This window comes from Lissotriton helveticus, chromosome 7 (assembly GCF_964261635.1).
Source record: "Lissotriton helveticus chromosome 7, aLisHel1.1, whole genome shotgun sequence".
Classification (NCBI taxonomy): Eukaryota; Metazoa; Chordata; class Amphibia; order Caudata; family Salamandridae; genus Lissotriton; species Lissotriton helveticus.
In genome coordinates, this window is record NC_136068.1 from 472,794,351 (window position 1) to 472,811,195 (window position 16,845).

A 16,845-nucleotide genomic window follows, 5' to 3' on the forward strand; every position below is an offset into this window, starting at 1 on the left:
GGGGTGAAATCTTTGTGTCCCTGAGACTTCAGAACAGTAGGCAAGTTCTACTTAAGCACTTGGAGATCTTCAAGCAGGGGGACACAGCACACAGCAAAGTGCTTGTCCTTTACTTGACAGAAACAGCTGCTGCAGGCCAACCTCAGACAGCACTCAGCAAAGGGGCAGTACTCCGCCTCCATTTTCTCCAGCTCTTCTCCTTGGCAAAGGTTCCTCTTGATTCCAGAATTAGTCTAAAGATCAGGTGTTTTAGCTCTAATACTTATACCCTAAAATGTCTTTGTTCTCTTTTTGCAAGGATCTCTGAGCCCAGTCCAAACCAGTTCTGTCCTCACTGGTGCAGCATGACCGCAGGAGATGGAGACAGCATTGTGCAAAGGAAACAGGCCGTATTCAGGTGCAAGGAAATCTCCTCCCACTTCTCTAAATTCAGCGAGGGTCTATTCAGCCCAGCTCTGAGTCATTCAGGAAAGGTAAGGCACACCTCAACCTCCCCAGTGGCTGTCTACAGTGAATGCACATCTCCAGTATCTGTCACTCCAAAACCAGACAGTCAATACACAAACAGGCAGAGGCACACAGAATGGCTAGACAATTAAATGCCTACTTTCTAAAAGTGGCATTTTCAAACACTTAATTTAAAAACCATCTTTACTAAAAGATGTTATCAAATTCTGAGTTTATAGAGCCTAAACTTTATTTCTCTATCTTGTCCCAATGAGAAGTTATATTTATAAGATGTTACAGAGCATTTCCCATTCTATCCTATGTGGCAGGATAGCCTTTCAATAGTAAAAAACGAAATTGACAGGATTTCAGTACCAGCACGTCACACACCCCAGTACATGTCCTACCTTTCACATACACTGCACCCTGCCCAGGGGGGTACCTTGGGCCTACCACAGGGGTGCTTTACATGTAAGAAAAGGGAAGGTTAGGGCATGGAAAGTGGGTGCGCTTGCCATGTTGACATGGCAGTTAACAAACTCCGCACAGACACTGCAGTGTCAGGTCTGAGAAACCTTTTCAGGGCTACTCATGTGAGTGGCACAATCAGTGCTGCATGCCCACTAGTAGCATTCAATTTACAGGCCCTGGCACACTTCAGTGCACGTCACTAGGGACTTACCATTAAATCAAATATGCCAATCAGCGAGCACTTGCACTTTGACACTTATCAGCAGTGGCAAAGAGCCCAAAGCATCTAAGCCAGTAAAAACGAAATCCAGCACAGCGTAAAAAATACAGGAAGTAGATGCAAAAAGTCAGAGGAAACCACACCAAAGATGCCATGTCTAACAACTCTCTTCTGGCCACCTTTAACCATTAAACTTCACACCTCTTAGTAGACTCTTCTATCCCTAATGTTTTCCTAGGTAATTCATCTGATTGTTCATTCAGACTTCCCATCATGTGTGCAATAGTGTAGCAAAAATCTTGCAATTTAGATGTCAACCTGCCTAATCTATAAGTTAAAGTACAACACTGCCCGGCGCCAACATACTAACTAGTGGTTTATGATCTATTCCTATGGTAAACCAAGTGGTCTACAGATATGTACAGAAATGCTCAGTTGCCTAGGTACAGCCTGTCATTAAAATTTTGGCCTAAGTGATAGAGACCCATACAACTATATCCGTTCATCATCTGTATATTTCATCATGAAAACTGCAACCCTGGCTAGCCACTAGTATCCACCATTGACACAATTCTTATCCCCACAAGGAAGGGTTTTAAATATGTTGCAAAACAATTTAATTTTGAATCTTTTCAAAACAATTGTTTTGTTCCTGTCCCCAAAATACTATACATTTGTATCTTCAACCGGTGATTCAAACTGTGATGCATACTTTGCAATGAACCTTGTGTCAAATCCTGTAAGTACCACTAATTAATATTTTGTCATTTGTACTTCTACATGGTCCTCCTTGGGCTAAATTCCACACTTAAACATTTTGTTATGTAGATATTCCACATCATCTCTAAGAGTTCTTGCATTCAGGTCACTTCGATAGTTAAGCCCACCCACAGTAATGCTGCCAGTACTTGCCTCAGATTAATGACCTGTTCCTCATTATCTTGACTAAAAAGCAAATTGTCCGCATGGAATGCTTTTGCACCTTTCAACCCCTCCAAGACTCAAATCATCAACCTTTGAAATACAGAAGCTGCACTGGCCAACCCAAACAGCATCCTTTTCTATTGATAAGACCTCTTGTGTCTGCAGATGAGCGAGGACCCCATTGTTGGTCCGTCTTAGGCGTGGGCCCCAACATGCACGCCACCCTCCTCACCCCAGCTCAGGCACACCCCAATGGAGTACTAAGATCCAGACGTTGCATCACGTAAAAAAAACTTGCCTAATGATAAAATAAAGACATCCTAGTACAACCTGTGGGAGAACGCTTATATCGCCAGATGCTGTCACATAGCAATAATACGTTTGTACGTTTTGTTTGGTTTCAGAAAATTTGTAAATCTAAAAAGTAGTAATGTGACCTCAGGATGCAACCGCAAATGGACCATTTTGGTGGTGGGGAATAAAGGGTCCTTAGAATGTGGCACTCGCAAAAGAGACAGGATTCCAATGTAAGATTACCTCATGTAATGCACCTCCATAGGGATTTGCTCTATGATCCGGAAACCTCACCATCCTGCTCTTATGACTGGGCAACAGTATATTGCAAAGTCAATGAAAATGTTTCCCTTTGGACAGATAAACACTCAGGCATTCACTCATACGTATAAATGTAAGAAACCAAGCAATATCACATTAAAAAAAATATTATAATGAACATAAACACGCAACAGAAGGCAATGCAAAAAAACACATGTATATAGAAAATTATACTTCACAGTTTATTAAAATACATGCAATTAAAACAATCATAACCAATATGTTATGAGCTTACTAGATAATTCCAATACAAGAAACATTAAAATAATTACATGACAAATAATGGGATAGATACAGGAGATAGGAAAATTAATTCCTATTAGTAAAAAGGAGATACAGAATAGAGATCAATTTAGCTTTTCGTCAAAGTTGTTTGTCTTTCAGTGCTTATTGTATTTCTCCTTATATTGAAGCATCGACGCGTTTCGGTGTGCGCTTATAAAGAAGCCAACACCTTCATCAGGAAAACAATACAACCATCCCATAAAATCTTCAAACAGGCTATAGTTATGCCGTTAGATTGCAGCCACAAGCAGGTTCAAAGCTTCGTCACAAAGAATATATCACGAACTTCAAAAAAACGAGCCTTTCATTTCTGCTTTAGTACGATGATAAACGCTTATTAGACGGGGCACCTCTAGATAAACACTTCCTCGTCCAAATTTCACACGAAAGACGCTTGTTGGGGCATCTTTGAACACCGCTCGCTCTATACATGCCGAAATAGCGAGGGGTGACCTTTTCGGCGCCTTGGCAACTTTTAAAATTTAAAATTGAATCTGAGGTGTTCTGCCCCGCTGTGATTCCTGTGACTAGTCTATTTATGCTCAAATTATTTTAATTTGTCACACGATCTTTTATGGTGATTTTATATGACCCGATACACTTCGAGTGAAATTATCGAGTGAAATATAAAGGGAAAACAAAAAAGGGGCAAGAATGCAACCTTGTCTGACTTCGCTCTTACATGGAAAAGGGTCAGACAATCCTCCCTCCCTATTAAATCGAACCTTGGCCGTGGTGTCGCTGTGCAATTCCCTTAATATGGTAATTAAACCACTCTCAATCCCCATACTTGACATCATGTCCCACAGCTTTCCTCTATTGACGTGGTCAAATGCTGCTGCCAAATCCATGAATCCCATATAAATGGGTTCATCACTGGCCAGAGTATATTTGGCAGTCAGCATGTAAAGGTTCAGGCATTGGTCACTAGTGGACCTCCCTGTCCTGAACCCGTATTGAGTGTCCGAGAAGGTGTTATTCTCTTCGGTCCACTCGGACAGTCTGTTAAGGATTGCCCTACCCAAAAGTTTAGCCGATACGTCAATCAGGGAAATAGGCCGATAGCACTTGGGGTCGTCCCTATTGCCCTTTTTGAAAATTGGTACAATAATCGCTTTTGACCAAGATGGTGGCAGGCCACAAGAGGTAGCAGTATTTATTACCCTGGTCATCAGAGGGGCCCATAGCTCTATATTGCTAAGAAACAGGTCAGGGGGAATCCCATCCGGACCCGGGGCTTTATTTTTAGTCAGACCCTCCATCCCTGCAGTAATCTCCTTAAGAGTGAATACTACCGGGGAAACCTGAGTTGGGGTTACCGGTGACTCTACAGGGATACCGGGCTCATGGTTATATAAACCCCTAAAGTGTGTGACCCACTGCTCCGGGAGGATGTTAGCCCCTATGTCCGGGGAATCAATTTCTTGAAAGGTTGGTTTATTAATGATTCTCCAAAAACCCGCAAGATCCTTTCTTTCCCCTGCCTCTCTTAAATCCGCCATGCTTCTGCCTGCAGGGCAAGTTTCCTCCATTTGGTCTCTTTTTTGTATTTTTCTCTGCACACCTTGATTTTTTGAGGGTCCCTTGGTTTTAGCTTAAGGCAGCGTTTCAACTCCCTCAGTGCCTTTGAGCAGTCTTTATCAAACCGTTAGCGATCTGGTCAAATGCTTCCAGTAACCTTGATCCCTGTACTTCTACGTCTAGACAGTCATTAATGGCCAGTAGGCCCTTGTCACCCAAAGTTGTATAAAACTTTACCCCGTCTATTTTGGACCATTTCAGTCTCCTGCCTTGGTCTATGGCCCTCTCCTCAATTGTGCGATGGACTCTGGTTGCAGCACCCACCCTATACGAGAGCACCAAAACAAGAGGGTTGTGGTCGCTGAAGCTGCTCCATTCTATCCCTACACTGATTATTTTATTTATCAGGGATCTCGAAGCCAGAATATAATCTATAATAGATGAGCAACCCCTGCCCTTACAAGTTGGTGGAAGTGTGCCATCCAACTGTGGGTCTATCATATTAATGGTATGCTCTAAGTCATACTTAAGCCGAAGCAAACTGAGAGCCGACCCAGTAGGCGTATGAGAAAAATGCGGCCCCTTCTCCATTGGGCATTGTGACCAATCTGAGTTTACCTTGACCAGTGCCGGACAAAGATGGCAGTTAAAGTCTCCCATTAAAAGCAGCCCATGAGACTGCCCCTTATTTTGGAATGTTGTTTCTTGTCCCAGCCTATGGTCTAGTTCAGCTAATAGCGGGATATGGTTGTTTGCTATCTCAGTGTTATATATGTTAAAAACAGAAAATCTTAGCCCCTTTCCGAGGAACCGAACTGCCTGGATCCCATGTGAATTCCAATCTGGGGAAGACCAGGTGCCTGGGAGGTCTAAATCTACGTAAATGGACAACCCACCCATTGCTCTCCCTGATCTGGATTTTCGGGCGGGAACAAAAAAACACTTGTACCCCTGTAGGTGATAATTGTTCACCGAGGCCCATGTCTCCTGTACACATATAACTTGAAATTTTCTAATAAAATCAACCCATTCCTTATTGTTAAATGTGCCCGCTATGCCTGCTACGTTCCAGGAGATCAGTCTCACTCCCTCCCCCCTCCATTCTGAACCCCCCTGTGGCCTTGATGGTATCTCCTGTATTGACCCTTGCGTGGCCAGCCCATGTCCCCCTCCTATACATTCTATGGCTGTAGCCTTAGGTTCAACATACACGGGTTTCCTAACACCACTCCGTGGAATTTGTTGAACCTGAGAGCTTTGCTCCACCAACACCTCTGCCAAAACGCCCTTTTCCATATAACCCTGGGGGGCATTATCCGTTTGTCAGTCTACCCTCTCTAAATCGTTCAGGCAATTAAACCGATTATAGGTGTGAAAAGGTGGTTCTGGTCGGCCAAATAATGGCCTAGGATTAAAGTCCTGGTGTCTCCCCCTCCTGCCAACCCTCTCCCAGTTGTTATGAATTTGTGGCGGTTGCAATGGGACTGGAGTTTTGTGTCTCATTAGTGCAAGTGTGAATGCACACATCAGTTGATTATTTGACAGTACAGCCTCGAACACCATCTGTGCGAGAAGAAGTGTGAAAGAAAATTTTGTATCAAGTTTTGGTTGAGTCTGTAAATGCATTTATTTAAAAAAAAAACTGTACATCACAAAACAATGGACCATGCGGGCCTCCCAAGATTTGCTTCGGAGTTGAACTCCCAGGGGTTAGAAGCAGCACACATTTATTATCTAACACAAAAGTTTCCGCATTTGGTTGCATGTCTGACACTAAAGGTTTTGTTACTTCAGTGAGCAGGGGCAAGGATGAGCTCAAGAGATGAGCAAATGGCTTTCGAAGTATCTACAACAAATCACAGTATCTACAACAAATCACTAGTGGTCGCGAAGAGGGCACCGTTTTGGAAATCTCACTTTAGTTGCCAGGGACGCTTAGAATTGGGAAAAAGTCTGGTAAACCGGGTTTAGCATCGACAAGGAAACATGACAGTTTACTTCATTCAAGTAGTTACATATGGTAATCCGTTTAATCAGACAATCCACCCTTATGCGCTCCTTTACAGTGTATCCCAAAAAATAAGCACACAATTCTGCCCTCGTTAAACAGAAAATATTTTGTCCCTCGCCATCTTCTCTAGTCTTTACATTATTTCTCACTAGTTCATAATCATCAAAACGCAAAAAGGTGGAAATGGGAGAGTTTTGTGTGCCTCGATTGAAACTATGGGGGTGATGCAAAGTTGAAAACATACGTAAATACAAATAGTGATGCGACTAACTTTTAAAATGGTCATGTCCCTATCCCCAAATACACATTTCCATCAAGACAAGATGATCACCCAGTCAAATTAACCATAAACAGTGTGTGAGTCTTTAACGCTATTTTGAATGTCACTCACTTGTTTGTGAACTCCATGGAGTTATCTGGAATGAAACCCCAGGATTCACTCACTGCTGTAGTGGCACTGACAGGGCTCTGTGCAGCCAAACTAAGGATCCATTCTGTTCAGCAGCATAACAATTCCCTGAACAACCATGAGCATAGTTACACTTTCAAGACCACTCTCAGGAGAATACGGGCCTGTTTTAGAGTTCGTCAGAAGGGTTACTCCGTCACCAACCTGGTGGATATCCTGTTCTCCACATTGTATTTGCCATTTGATTTAATGCACTTGTAACATGGCAGATGCAGTATCCGTTATGCATGTGACGGAGTAAACCATCCACCTAACTCTGAACCAGGCCCTTAATCTCCATCTACCAGCAGTCTCACAACCTTTCCATTCTCGTTGGTAGATAGGGACATGCTGTAGTTGGAAACATGTTTGAAAATAATTGCGCGGTCACTGAAATGCACATTCCTTTCTCCATCGTAAAGTAGAAGGAGGTGTGGATAGGAGTCAACAAACTGGTGCTAAAGAGAAAAGTGGGAACCTGTCCATGGTTTTGGTAGTCCCATGCAAGCTCGGATGCATCAAATATAGGAACCCGACCATTCTTACAGTAGCCAAATATAAGCTCCGTTGCTACAAATATATGATGCTTGTTTCCGGTCCAGGGAGGACCTGACCTGGGAGTTGGGGCTGGACTGTTCCCATTAGGCACAGGGTCAAGACTGATTTGCATAAAGCTGGGTCCAAACTTGGATGGCGAAGTGAGCTAAAGAATCATGATGGATTCAACTCCTATCTGTGACTGGGGCTGAGTGTCTGAAAAGTTTCAGCACTCCTCCCATCATCTCCTTGTGTTTGCTTTGTTCGCCCTAAGTTGGTAGGGTATGCCCAGATGTGGGTCCCTTGCTTCCTTTGCCACTGGATTCAAGCTAGCCTGGCTGATGAGGGGTGTTAGCCTTAAACCAGTCCCAGGATGCTTGTTTCCTGTCAAGGGAGGACCTGGTGTGGCAGTTTGGGCTGAATGCTTCCCACGAGGCACTGGGTCAAGACTGATTTGCAAATGGTTGGGTCCAAACTAGGGTGGCGAAGTGAGCTAAATAATGATGATGGACTCATCCCAGATCTGTGGCTGGGAGTGAGTGTCTGAAAAGTTTCAGCACTCCGTCCATCATCTCCTTGTTTTGCTTTGTTCGCCCTAAGATGGCAGGGTATGCCAAGACATTGGTCCCTTGCTCACTTTCACTGGATTCAAGCTAGCCTGGCAGAGGACGGGCATTACCCCGAAACCAGTCCCAGGATGCTTGTTTCCGTCGGAGGGAGGACCTGGCCTGGCAGTTCGGGCTGGACTGTTCCCATAAGGCACAGGGTCAAGACTGATTTGCATGTGGCTGGGTCTACACTGGGGGGCGAAGTGAGCTAAAGAAGGATGATGGATTCAACCCAGATCTGTGACTGGGGGTGAGTGTCTGAAAAGTGTCAGCACTCTGTCCATCATCTCCTTGTATTTGCTACAAATATAGTACGTCTCATTTTGTTCAGATACACCATTCTGAGTGAACACTACACCAGAGGAAACAAGCATTTGCAATGCAATTACTGAAAGTTTGAGCTTTTGGTTTGCTAATAGTAATACAATGCCATTAGCTGAAACCCTTCGTAATGTGAGAGCTATTGCTTTCCAAATGGATTGCAGCAGCTGCACTTTAACTTTAAACAACTGAAGCGCGGGGCAGCGATTGCTTCAAAAGTAAAGCAATAGAAAATGTGCATTTTTTACTATTTCTTTACTTTTGAAGCAATCGCGGCACCTGCGCTTTATCTTCAGATTTTTAAAGCGCACATCCCGCAATTGCTAAAGTAAACAAACAGAAACAAATGGTGTCCGCAAGCAATTCTTTTTCTATTTGTTTACTTCTGTTACAATGGCTGTACCTTCGCTTCAGCTCTGAAAATCTTCAGCTAAAGTGATGGTGCCGCGATTGCTTCAAAAGTAATGAAAATAATTTTTTTTTTTAATTGTCTTACTTTACTTTTGAAGCAATCGTGGCACCCGCGCTTTAGCTTAAGATGCTTAAAGCTAAAGTGCGGGTGCCACCATTTTAAACAAAAGTTAATAAACCAAAAAAAAGAAATGCAGCTGTTTCGGCGCTCGCAATTAACAAGCTGCTGAAATAAAAGAAAAAATCTGAAGGAATTCCTGTCCTGCTAGCAGGCAGGAGAACGACATTTACGAAAATAGTGCTTCAAGGCTATAATTAAATGCTACAGAGTAGCAGCACATTTAATAGGGAGGGTCCTCATAGCAGGTTACAAGAAGAGAAAAGGCGGTACTAAGGAGAGACTACTAAACCTATTGACCAATAAAAAGCCACAGTTTAGAAAGGACAGTGATAGGACCCAATTAAAAAGATGAGCAGAAAATGGACGGAGCTTCATGACCATAACCTGAATATAACATGTGTCGCCGAAACAGCGCAAGCGCTGCCTCGGCGACACCTAAAAAAAGTGTTTGTCATGTCAACTTGGTTGAAAATTGCAAAAGCATGGTGATATTGCGGTGACTTATGACCACATTGCATTGTGCTCCATACATATCTGCAATTTCCTTTGCAGCAGCAAGTAGAAGAATGTCAGGAATAGCATTTCCTTCTCACATAAGGCATTAATCACATCATCAACCGTGATGTCTATTTTCTATTTTTCTCATTCAGGAATGAAGGACCTGATATTCAAAGGAATTTTGTGTTTGTAAAGACTGTGTATCCCAAAACACATTTTTTTTACTTTTGACTGCACTATAGCTTTTTGGTATGTATGAAACTTATCAGAAAACTATTTCTAACTCACAAATAGGATTTATTGACCGATACTGTGTTGCAAATAGGAAGGGGCATTCTTTCCTAATTGCAATTCAGTATTGTATATTAAAATGGTTTCTGACAGTAATTGCATCCATTGATCAGTTACCAACATCTCAAAGGAGATTATAAGTGAATTGAAAAGAGGAAAGGTCCCCCCAAAACACCTTGCCCTTAGGGAGTGCTGTTGGCAGTTTCGAGGATTTCAGAAATTCCATTGTTTTATTAATAGGTGCATTCGCTCCTTTAAGCACTTAACAAGAAAATGTACTGTTTGGGAATGAAACAAAGGGATGCTGCTCTCCTGTTCCTTGCAGGCTGCCATCTGTGTGGTTATGGCCAATCATAAGGGGCCTCAGACAGCTACCTGTTAAATTCATATTCATTAGGCAGGCCAATTTGTGACCTCTGCAACTGGAAATTTAGCAACACACCCTATTAGTACACTAGTCACTATACAAAAACAGAGGCAGGTCATAAATAGTTGGTGCACAATTTGCAAGCATTGTTTCTGTCCTGTCTCTTTATACATCAATCCGCTGAATGTGCATGCTGATGTAAGTCAGTAAATTATTCTTCCCATTCAAAGGGAATTGGGATCATGGGACAGCTCCTTTTTAGTCAGTTGTTACATGGGAAGACAGCCAGCAAGAGGAACGATTCAAATCTCATTTGCATTGATCCAGTACTTGTAGAAAGGTCTTGTCTTTGTAAACATATAGCCTACCTCTGGAAAGGGTGCTGGACACCTGTCTATTGACTTCGTCCAGACTACTGCCTGCCCCCTTCAACATTCAGGAGGAATCACTGACAAAATATCGAGACACATAATATCGAAGTACATTTTTATCGACACCCAAATATCGATAACACTAATATCGATACTCAATACTTAATTAATCAACACAAAATATCGTACATCAAAATTATCGATAACAGCGTTATCGAACACATTTATATTGTTTCAAATATTATCGACAATGCATCAAAAATATACATGTCCAAAATATCGAACACAAAAATATAAACCGCAATATTATTGTTTTCTTTCAAATATCGACAATTTTAAAATATATATAATAAACAAATTCAAGCACCAAAAATATTTTTAAATGCATAAACATACACTACAGAAAATATAAAACCATATATAATAAATTTCTGACGTAGAAAAAATATTTTTAAACATTACCTAATTAATTTAGGTAGGTGCTGGCACTAAACTTAATTAAATTACTGTGCCCACTCCAGTTAGTATTAATTCAGGATAGGTGCTGGACACTAAACTTAATTAATTTACTATCCCCACTCCAGTTACTATTCAAGTCAAGTCAAAATATGCTTTATTCGATTTTGTAAAAGTATAAAATCATAAAAGGCAGTTTTTTAAAAGAAAAAATTATCTAATACATACATGTTTCCTGAGCAGTTCATCAGTCGCTAGTATAATAAAAATGCACGTCATCAATTTATTTTTATCTAAAAAACAGAATATATCATTTAGCACTATTTACATCAAGTTAATGCGTTTCTTTTTTTTAATATACTTTTTTTTAAAACGGTCATAAGTAATGTGCAGTACTCGTCATTTAATTGTTGCAAAAACAGATATGCTGGACGGTATTGCCGCCAACCACCTTGTCTCAAGTATTGCTTTAACCATTTCGCACGTTCTTGGATGTAATATTTGCAAAATAGTACAGTATGTATTGTTGTTTGCTGAGAGAGATTATCGCAAGGGCAGAGTGCCAACTCCCTCGACCAGTTGTTTTTAATTGGAAAGGTCACCAACCGATGGAAAGATTCAAATCTAAACCTTATTAGGATGTGTCTATCAAAACCTTTCAGACAATAACATAGGTAAGGTTGAATCCTATAACAGGTCAAGGTCATTTGATGCTGTATGACCGAACTTTTACCCATCTCCCCCGTTAGTCTTCTCTGTTCGAGGTGACTCATGCATATTAGTTTCAGTGCCTTTCTTGATATGGCGCAAACCATCTCAGGATCATCATAAAACTCTGGTCTACTAACATATTTTCAATTATTTGAATTGACGCCACATTGTTAAAACCCCAGATACCCGCCCCATACATGGCAATGCTCCTACACTTTGCTATATATATTTTCAGTAATATTATGGGTGGTGTTTTACCCAATTTACGTGCAAAGTTCATTAAGGCCGCTATGGATCTTTTAAATAGAAGAGTCCTACTTCTGATTGCCGGGACCCAGGAGCCTGCTCCCTCTAGTAGAACCCCTAGATAGGAGAAAGTTTTAGTGGATTCAATGGTTTCATTTGCCGCTGTTAGGTTCTTGGTTTTGCACTGATGTTTCCCGCACTCTATAACAAACGTTTTCTTGGGATTTAATTTTAAACCCCTGTGTGCCATAAATTCTGACTATGTCATAAGTGCGCGCTGAATACCTATTTTAGTTCTGGCCATTAGAACCGCATCGTCCGCGTAGAGAAGGGAGACGACCTGCTTTTTGTTGTATCTTGAACATTCGATGACATTGGCCCTCAGTTCCTCCTCCAAAGAGTTGGTGTATATGAAAAAGAGGAAAGGGGCCAGGACACATCCTTGCCTGACTCCTTTCTCTACGCGGAATGGTTTGGTGCACTCACCCTTCGTACCGAATCTCACTTTAGCTGAAGCTCCTGTATACAGTTGTTTTAGAAATTGTACTATTGCAGGGTCGACCTGTATATCCTCCAGGGTACTCCTTAGCTTTTTATGTTCCATTCAATCAAAGGCGGCCGTAAGATCTGCGAAGATTACATACAGCCGCCCCTTTTTTGCTTGGGTATACTTCCCTTGGAGAAGAGTGAAAATTAAAACCTGCTCCACGGTGCCCATCCCCTCTCTAAACCCGCATTGGACCGGTCTCAGGATGCTGTTGTCATCAGCCCATGTTTGGAGTTTATTTAATATCACCCTTCCTGCCACTTTCATTAGCAAATCCAATAACAGTGACTGGATGGGCTTTCTCGATCCCCTTTTTTGTAAATGGGGACGATTACTGATTCAGACCAGGAACTTAAAAAACCTTCGGAGCAACAGGCCTATAAGACGCGTGTTAAAAGTGGGGCCCAAAGATCTACAATTGATTTAAATAAATCAATTGGAATCCCGTCAGGGCCAGGGGCCTTATTGCCCTTACTTTTGTTTATTGCCAGCGACACCTCCTCCTGAGTAATGTCAATGGCAATTGGCTGATGCTTATTATTAAGTTCTTCCACCTCGTTAATCCCAAATGTACGTGTTTCGCTATTCCTTTCCTGTCCATACACTTTTGAGAAGAATTCGATCCACTTGTTCTCGTCGATAGCAATATCTATCCTTGCATTTTCTTTATTCGCAAGAAAGGGTGCCTTAACGGCCTGCCAAAAAAGGCAAGTGTCTCTACTCGGGGCAGCCTGGTACAGGTTTTCCCACGCCTGATCCTTAATCTCCAATTTACGATTTTTCCTAGCCTGATTGTAGGCCTTTCTACATGCTCTAACGTCGTCCCTATCCCCCCCAACCTCGCACACTCCTGAGGCGGAAGCCGGGAGATCACTTGCTTTTAAAAATTGTATTTTTTGTGTCACAAACAGCAGATTCTTTGTATTTTAAACTGCACTCACTCTTCTGGCACCACCGGAGCGTGCCCCAGAACCGCCTAAACAGCGAACTCTTCGCTGCAACAAACGCCCCAGAAACAAAACAAATCTGCCGCCATTGACGGCGAGGAACGAGGCCACGCCTACCCTTAGGCCACGCCCACTCGCCCGCCGCAGTATAAAACGCTGCTGACAGCGCAACGATTCACAACCTCGCACACTCCCGAGGCGGAAGCCGGGAGATCACTTGCTTTTAAAAAATTTATTTTTTGTGTCACAAACAGCAGATTCTTTGTATTTTAAACTGCACTCACTCTTCTGGCACCACCGGAGCGTGCCCCAGAACCGCCTAAACAGCGAACTCTTCGCTGCAACAAACGCCCCAGAAACAAAACAAATCTGCCGCCATTGACGGCGAGGAAGGAGGCCACGCCTACCCTTAGGCCACGCCCAATCGTCCCTTTTCCACCCTTAAAAGATGTGCAACCACCGGACGCGCAGCGGACGGGCGCAGCGGGCGGGCGCAGCGGGCGGGCGCAGCGGGCGCGCCATCAGCGCGCCGAAGGCGCGCCAAAGGCAAGCCCGTCTGGGCCCAGACGGCCTCAGGCCTAGACACTATGCCCAACTCGCAGAAACGTATATCCTACACCCAAGATACGCTTCGAGCCTGGAACACAAAAAAACATCCTCAGTGTAAATTCATCCTCAAGGAAGACACCCCTTTTTCAGGATGCATCCTCTGCAACACGTCAGAGGAAACAGGACGCGGCCAAGCGCTTCGACTCGGCCTTTTGAACTGCAGGTCCCTGGTAAAACACGCGCACGAAATAAACATCCTCGCCCAAAACTTCACGCTAGACGTACTGTTTCTGACCGAAACATGGCTGACCTCTAACAGTGACTTCGACATGGTCAATGCAGCCCCACCTGGTTACCAAATCTGCTGCCTGAACAGACCGATCGGCAGAGGTGGCGGGCTAGCCATACTCCATAAAGACCATCTCAGTTGTAGGATCGAATGTGGCACTGTTAAAGATTGTGAAAACTGCAATTTCACCTTCCAGATCTCGCCAACTATTTCACTATCGGGACTCTTAGTGTACCGACCGCCAGGCTCGCTAGGCGATTTCACCAGCACCCTGATGGATCACATTCTACTCAAATCTATCTCAGCCTCCAACTTCCTCCTCCTAGGGGACCTTAACCTGCACTTCCTAGATCCTGCGGATAATACCGCAGCTAACTTACTAGCAGATCTTACATCAGCCGACCTCCACCTCCTGAACTCAAAAGCCACCCATGAAAAAGGACAGCTTCTAGACCCGATCTTCACTAACATCAGGAACCTTAAAACCCATGATCCGATCCCCCTCCCATGGACAGACCATATGCTGGTCCCTATGCACTGGTCTCTCCAGACCACCCCAGCACTCAAACAGAAAACCAGGATACGAGCCAGACGGTGGCACAAGCTAATACCAGAGGAATGGGAAGCGAAGTTACGGGAATCCGTTGGCTCTCTCTCCGCGGACCCTAACACAGCTAACAGAGAATTTAACGATTGGCTCACCCACCCCCTGGATAGTCTTATCCCACTAACCAGCACTTTAAATCACGTCAAACGGATCAACCCCGCTCCATGGTACACACCCTCCCTTAATGCCTTAAGGAAGGAGTGCAAAAAGACAGAACGCACTTGGAGGAAGAACAAGTCGGTGACAGAGAAAGACGCCTATCAATCATCTATGAAAGCGTACAAACAAGCCCTCCACAACGCGAAAAGTGCCTTCTATGAGGAAAAAATAAAGAATTCCTTCTGCTCAGCCAAGGACACCTTCTCTATCCTTAAAGAGCTCCTCCATGTCCCGGACCCCCCGCAGAAACCCATGGACCCCAAAGCAGCAGAAGAAAAATGCGTCAATTTGGCCACCTTCTTTGACGAAAAAATTTAAAAAATCCTTGCCTCCCTCCCTGCTGCTAACCCCGACACCACAGAGAAAGCTAAGGACTTACCTCCCCTACCATGGAACTTCCCCGCGAAACCCGACACGCCCTATCTAGCGTCGTTCGGCCCAGTCACTGAAGAGGAAGTGGCAGCAACATTTGCATCAACCAAGAGCGGCGCCCCCAGTGACCCAGTTCCCATACGGCTCGTTAAAGACATCACCCGGTCCATAGTGCCCCAACTAACTGCCCTCATCAACACCTCGTTAGCCCAAGGAGAAGTCCCTTTAAGCTGGAAGGAGGCAGTCGTAAAAGGGCTTCTCAAGAAACCATCGCTAGACCCTACGGATTTATCCAATTACAGACCAATCTCGCTCCTCCCCTGGATAGGTAAGGTCGCCGAGAAGCTAGCGAATAAAAAGCTGTCACACTTCCTAGAAGCAAACCATCTTCTCAAAAACTCACAGACAGGTTTTAGACCAGGTCAGGGCACTGACACCGCCCTCCTTGCAGCAGTAGAGAAGACCAGGGAAATTATTGACACAGGAGGATCAGTGGCAGTGGTCCTCCTAGACCTGAGTGCGGCCTTCGACACGGTCAGCCACCAGGTCCTAATCCAACGTCTAGACAACATCGGAGTGAAAGACAGAGCGCTGAAATGGCTCACGTCCTTTCTCTCCCGACGCTCCTTCCAAGTTTGGGAAGGTGAAAGCCGTTCCCCCTCCATCCCCCTCCGGTGTGGTGTGCCACAGGGCTCATCACTGAGCCCCACGCTGTTTAACGTGTACATGGCCCCACTGGAGGAGCTGGTCTCACCATTTGGAGTCACCATCGTCAGCTATGCTGACGACACTCAGATGGTGGTGACGCTCTCCCACCCCAAGCTACAACCTTCCAATCTCCATGACTGCCTCTCCAACGTCCATCAATGGATGAGTGACTCAGCCCTAAAATTAAATGGATCAAAAACGGAGATCCTGCTCCTAGGTCACAAAACCAAGAACTTTCCCCCTAACATCTGGCCCGCCTGTATGGGTGAACCCCCTACCCCCAAGACGGAGGTCAAGAGTCTGGGAGTGTGGTTGGAGACAGATCTCACCTTCAGAACACAGGCAAGAAAAACGGCCGGCATCTGCTATGGCCTACTCAGATCATGTAGAAAGGTGCTCCCCCTGCTCCCATTCCAGTCTCGACTTCTGCTGATCCAAGGCCTAATTTTATCTAGGCTCGACTACAGCAACGCCATTTACTTGGGAGCACCGGAATTCACTCTCCAAACATTGCAAAAAACCCAGAATGCCGCAGCCCGACTACTTACGAATACTCCAGCCAGAACATCAGCCAAACCTGCACTAAGAAAGTTGCACTGGCTACCAGTTAGGGAAAGAGTAACTTTCAAGGCCCTCTGCTTGGCCCATAAGGTACTGCACAATGCAGGCCCTCCAATTCTCAACAACTGGATCATACCCTACAGACCTACGAGAGCGCTGCGGTCAGAACATGGAAACCTTATCATGATTCCCAGGGTGAAGAAGGCCCGCGCAGGCGGCCGCCGCT

At 44.2% G+C, this 16,845-nt stretch overlaps 1 protein-coding gene across 1 annotated transcript in view; it reads left to right on the forward strand.

The window, feature by feature from the left end:
• LOC144768631 (uncharacterized) overlaps positions 1-16,845 on the forward strand; it is a 1,076,067-nt gene that overhangs the window by 18,723 nt on the left and 1,040,499 nt on the right. The window contains exon 2 of the mRNA XM_078652440.1: positions 299-473. Coding sequence (XP_078508566.1) covers positions 345-473 — 129 coding nt within the window. The 5' untranslated portion in view covers positions 299-344. The remainder of the gene's footprint in view (positions 1-298; positions 474-16,845) is intronic.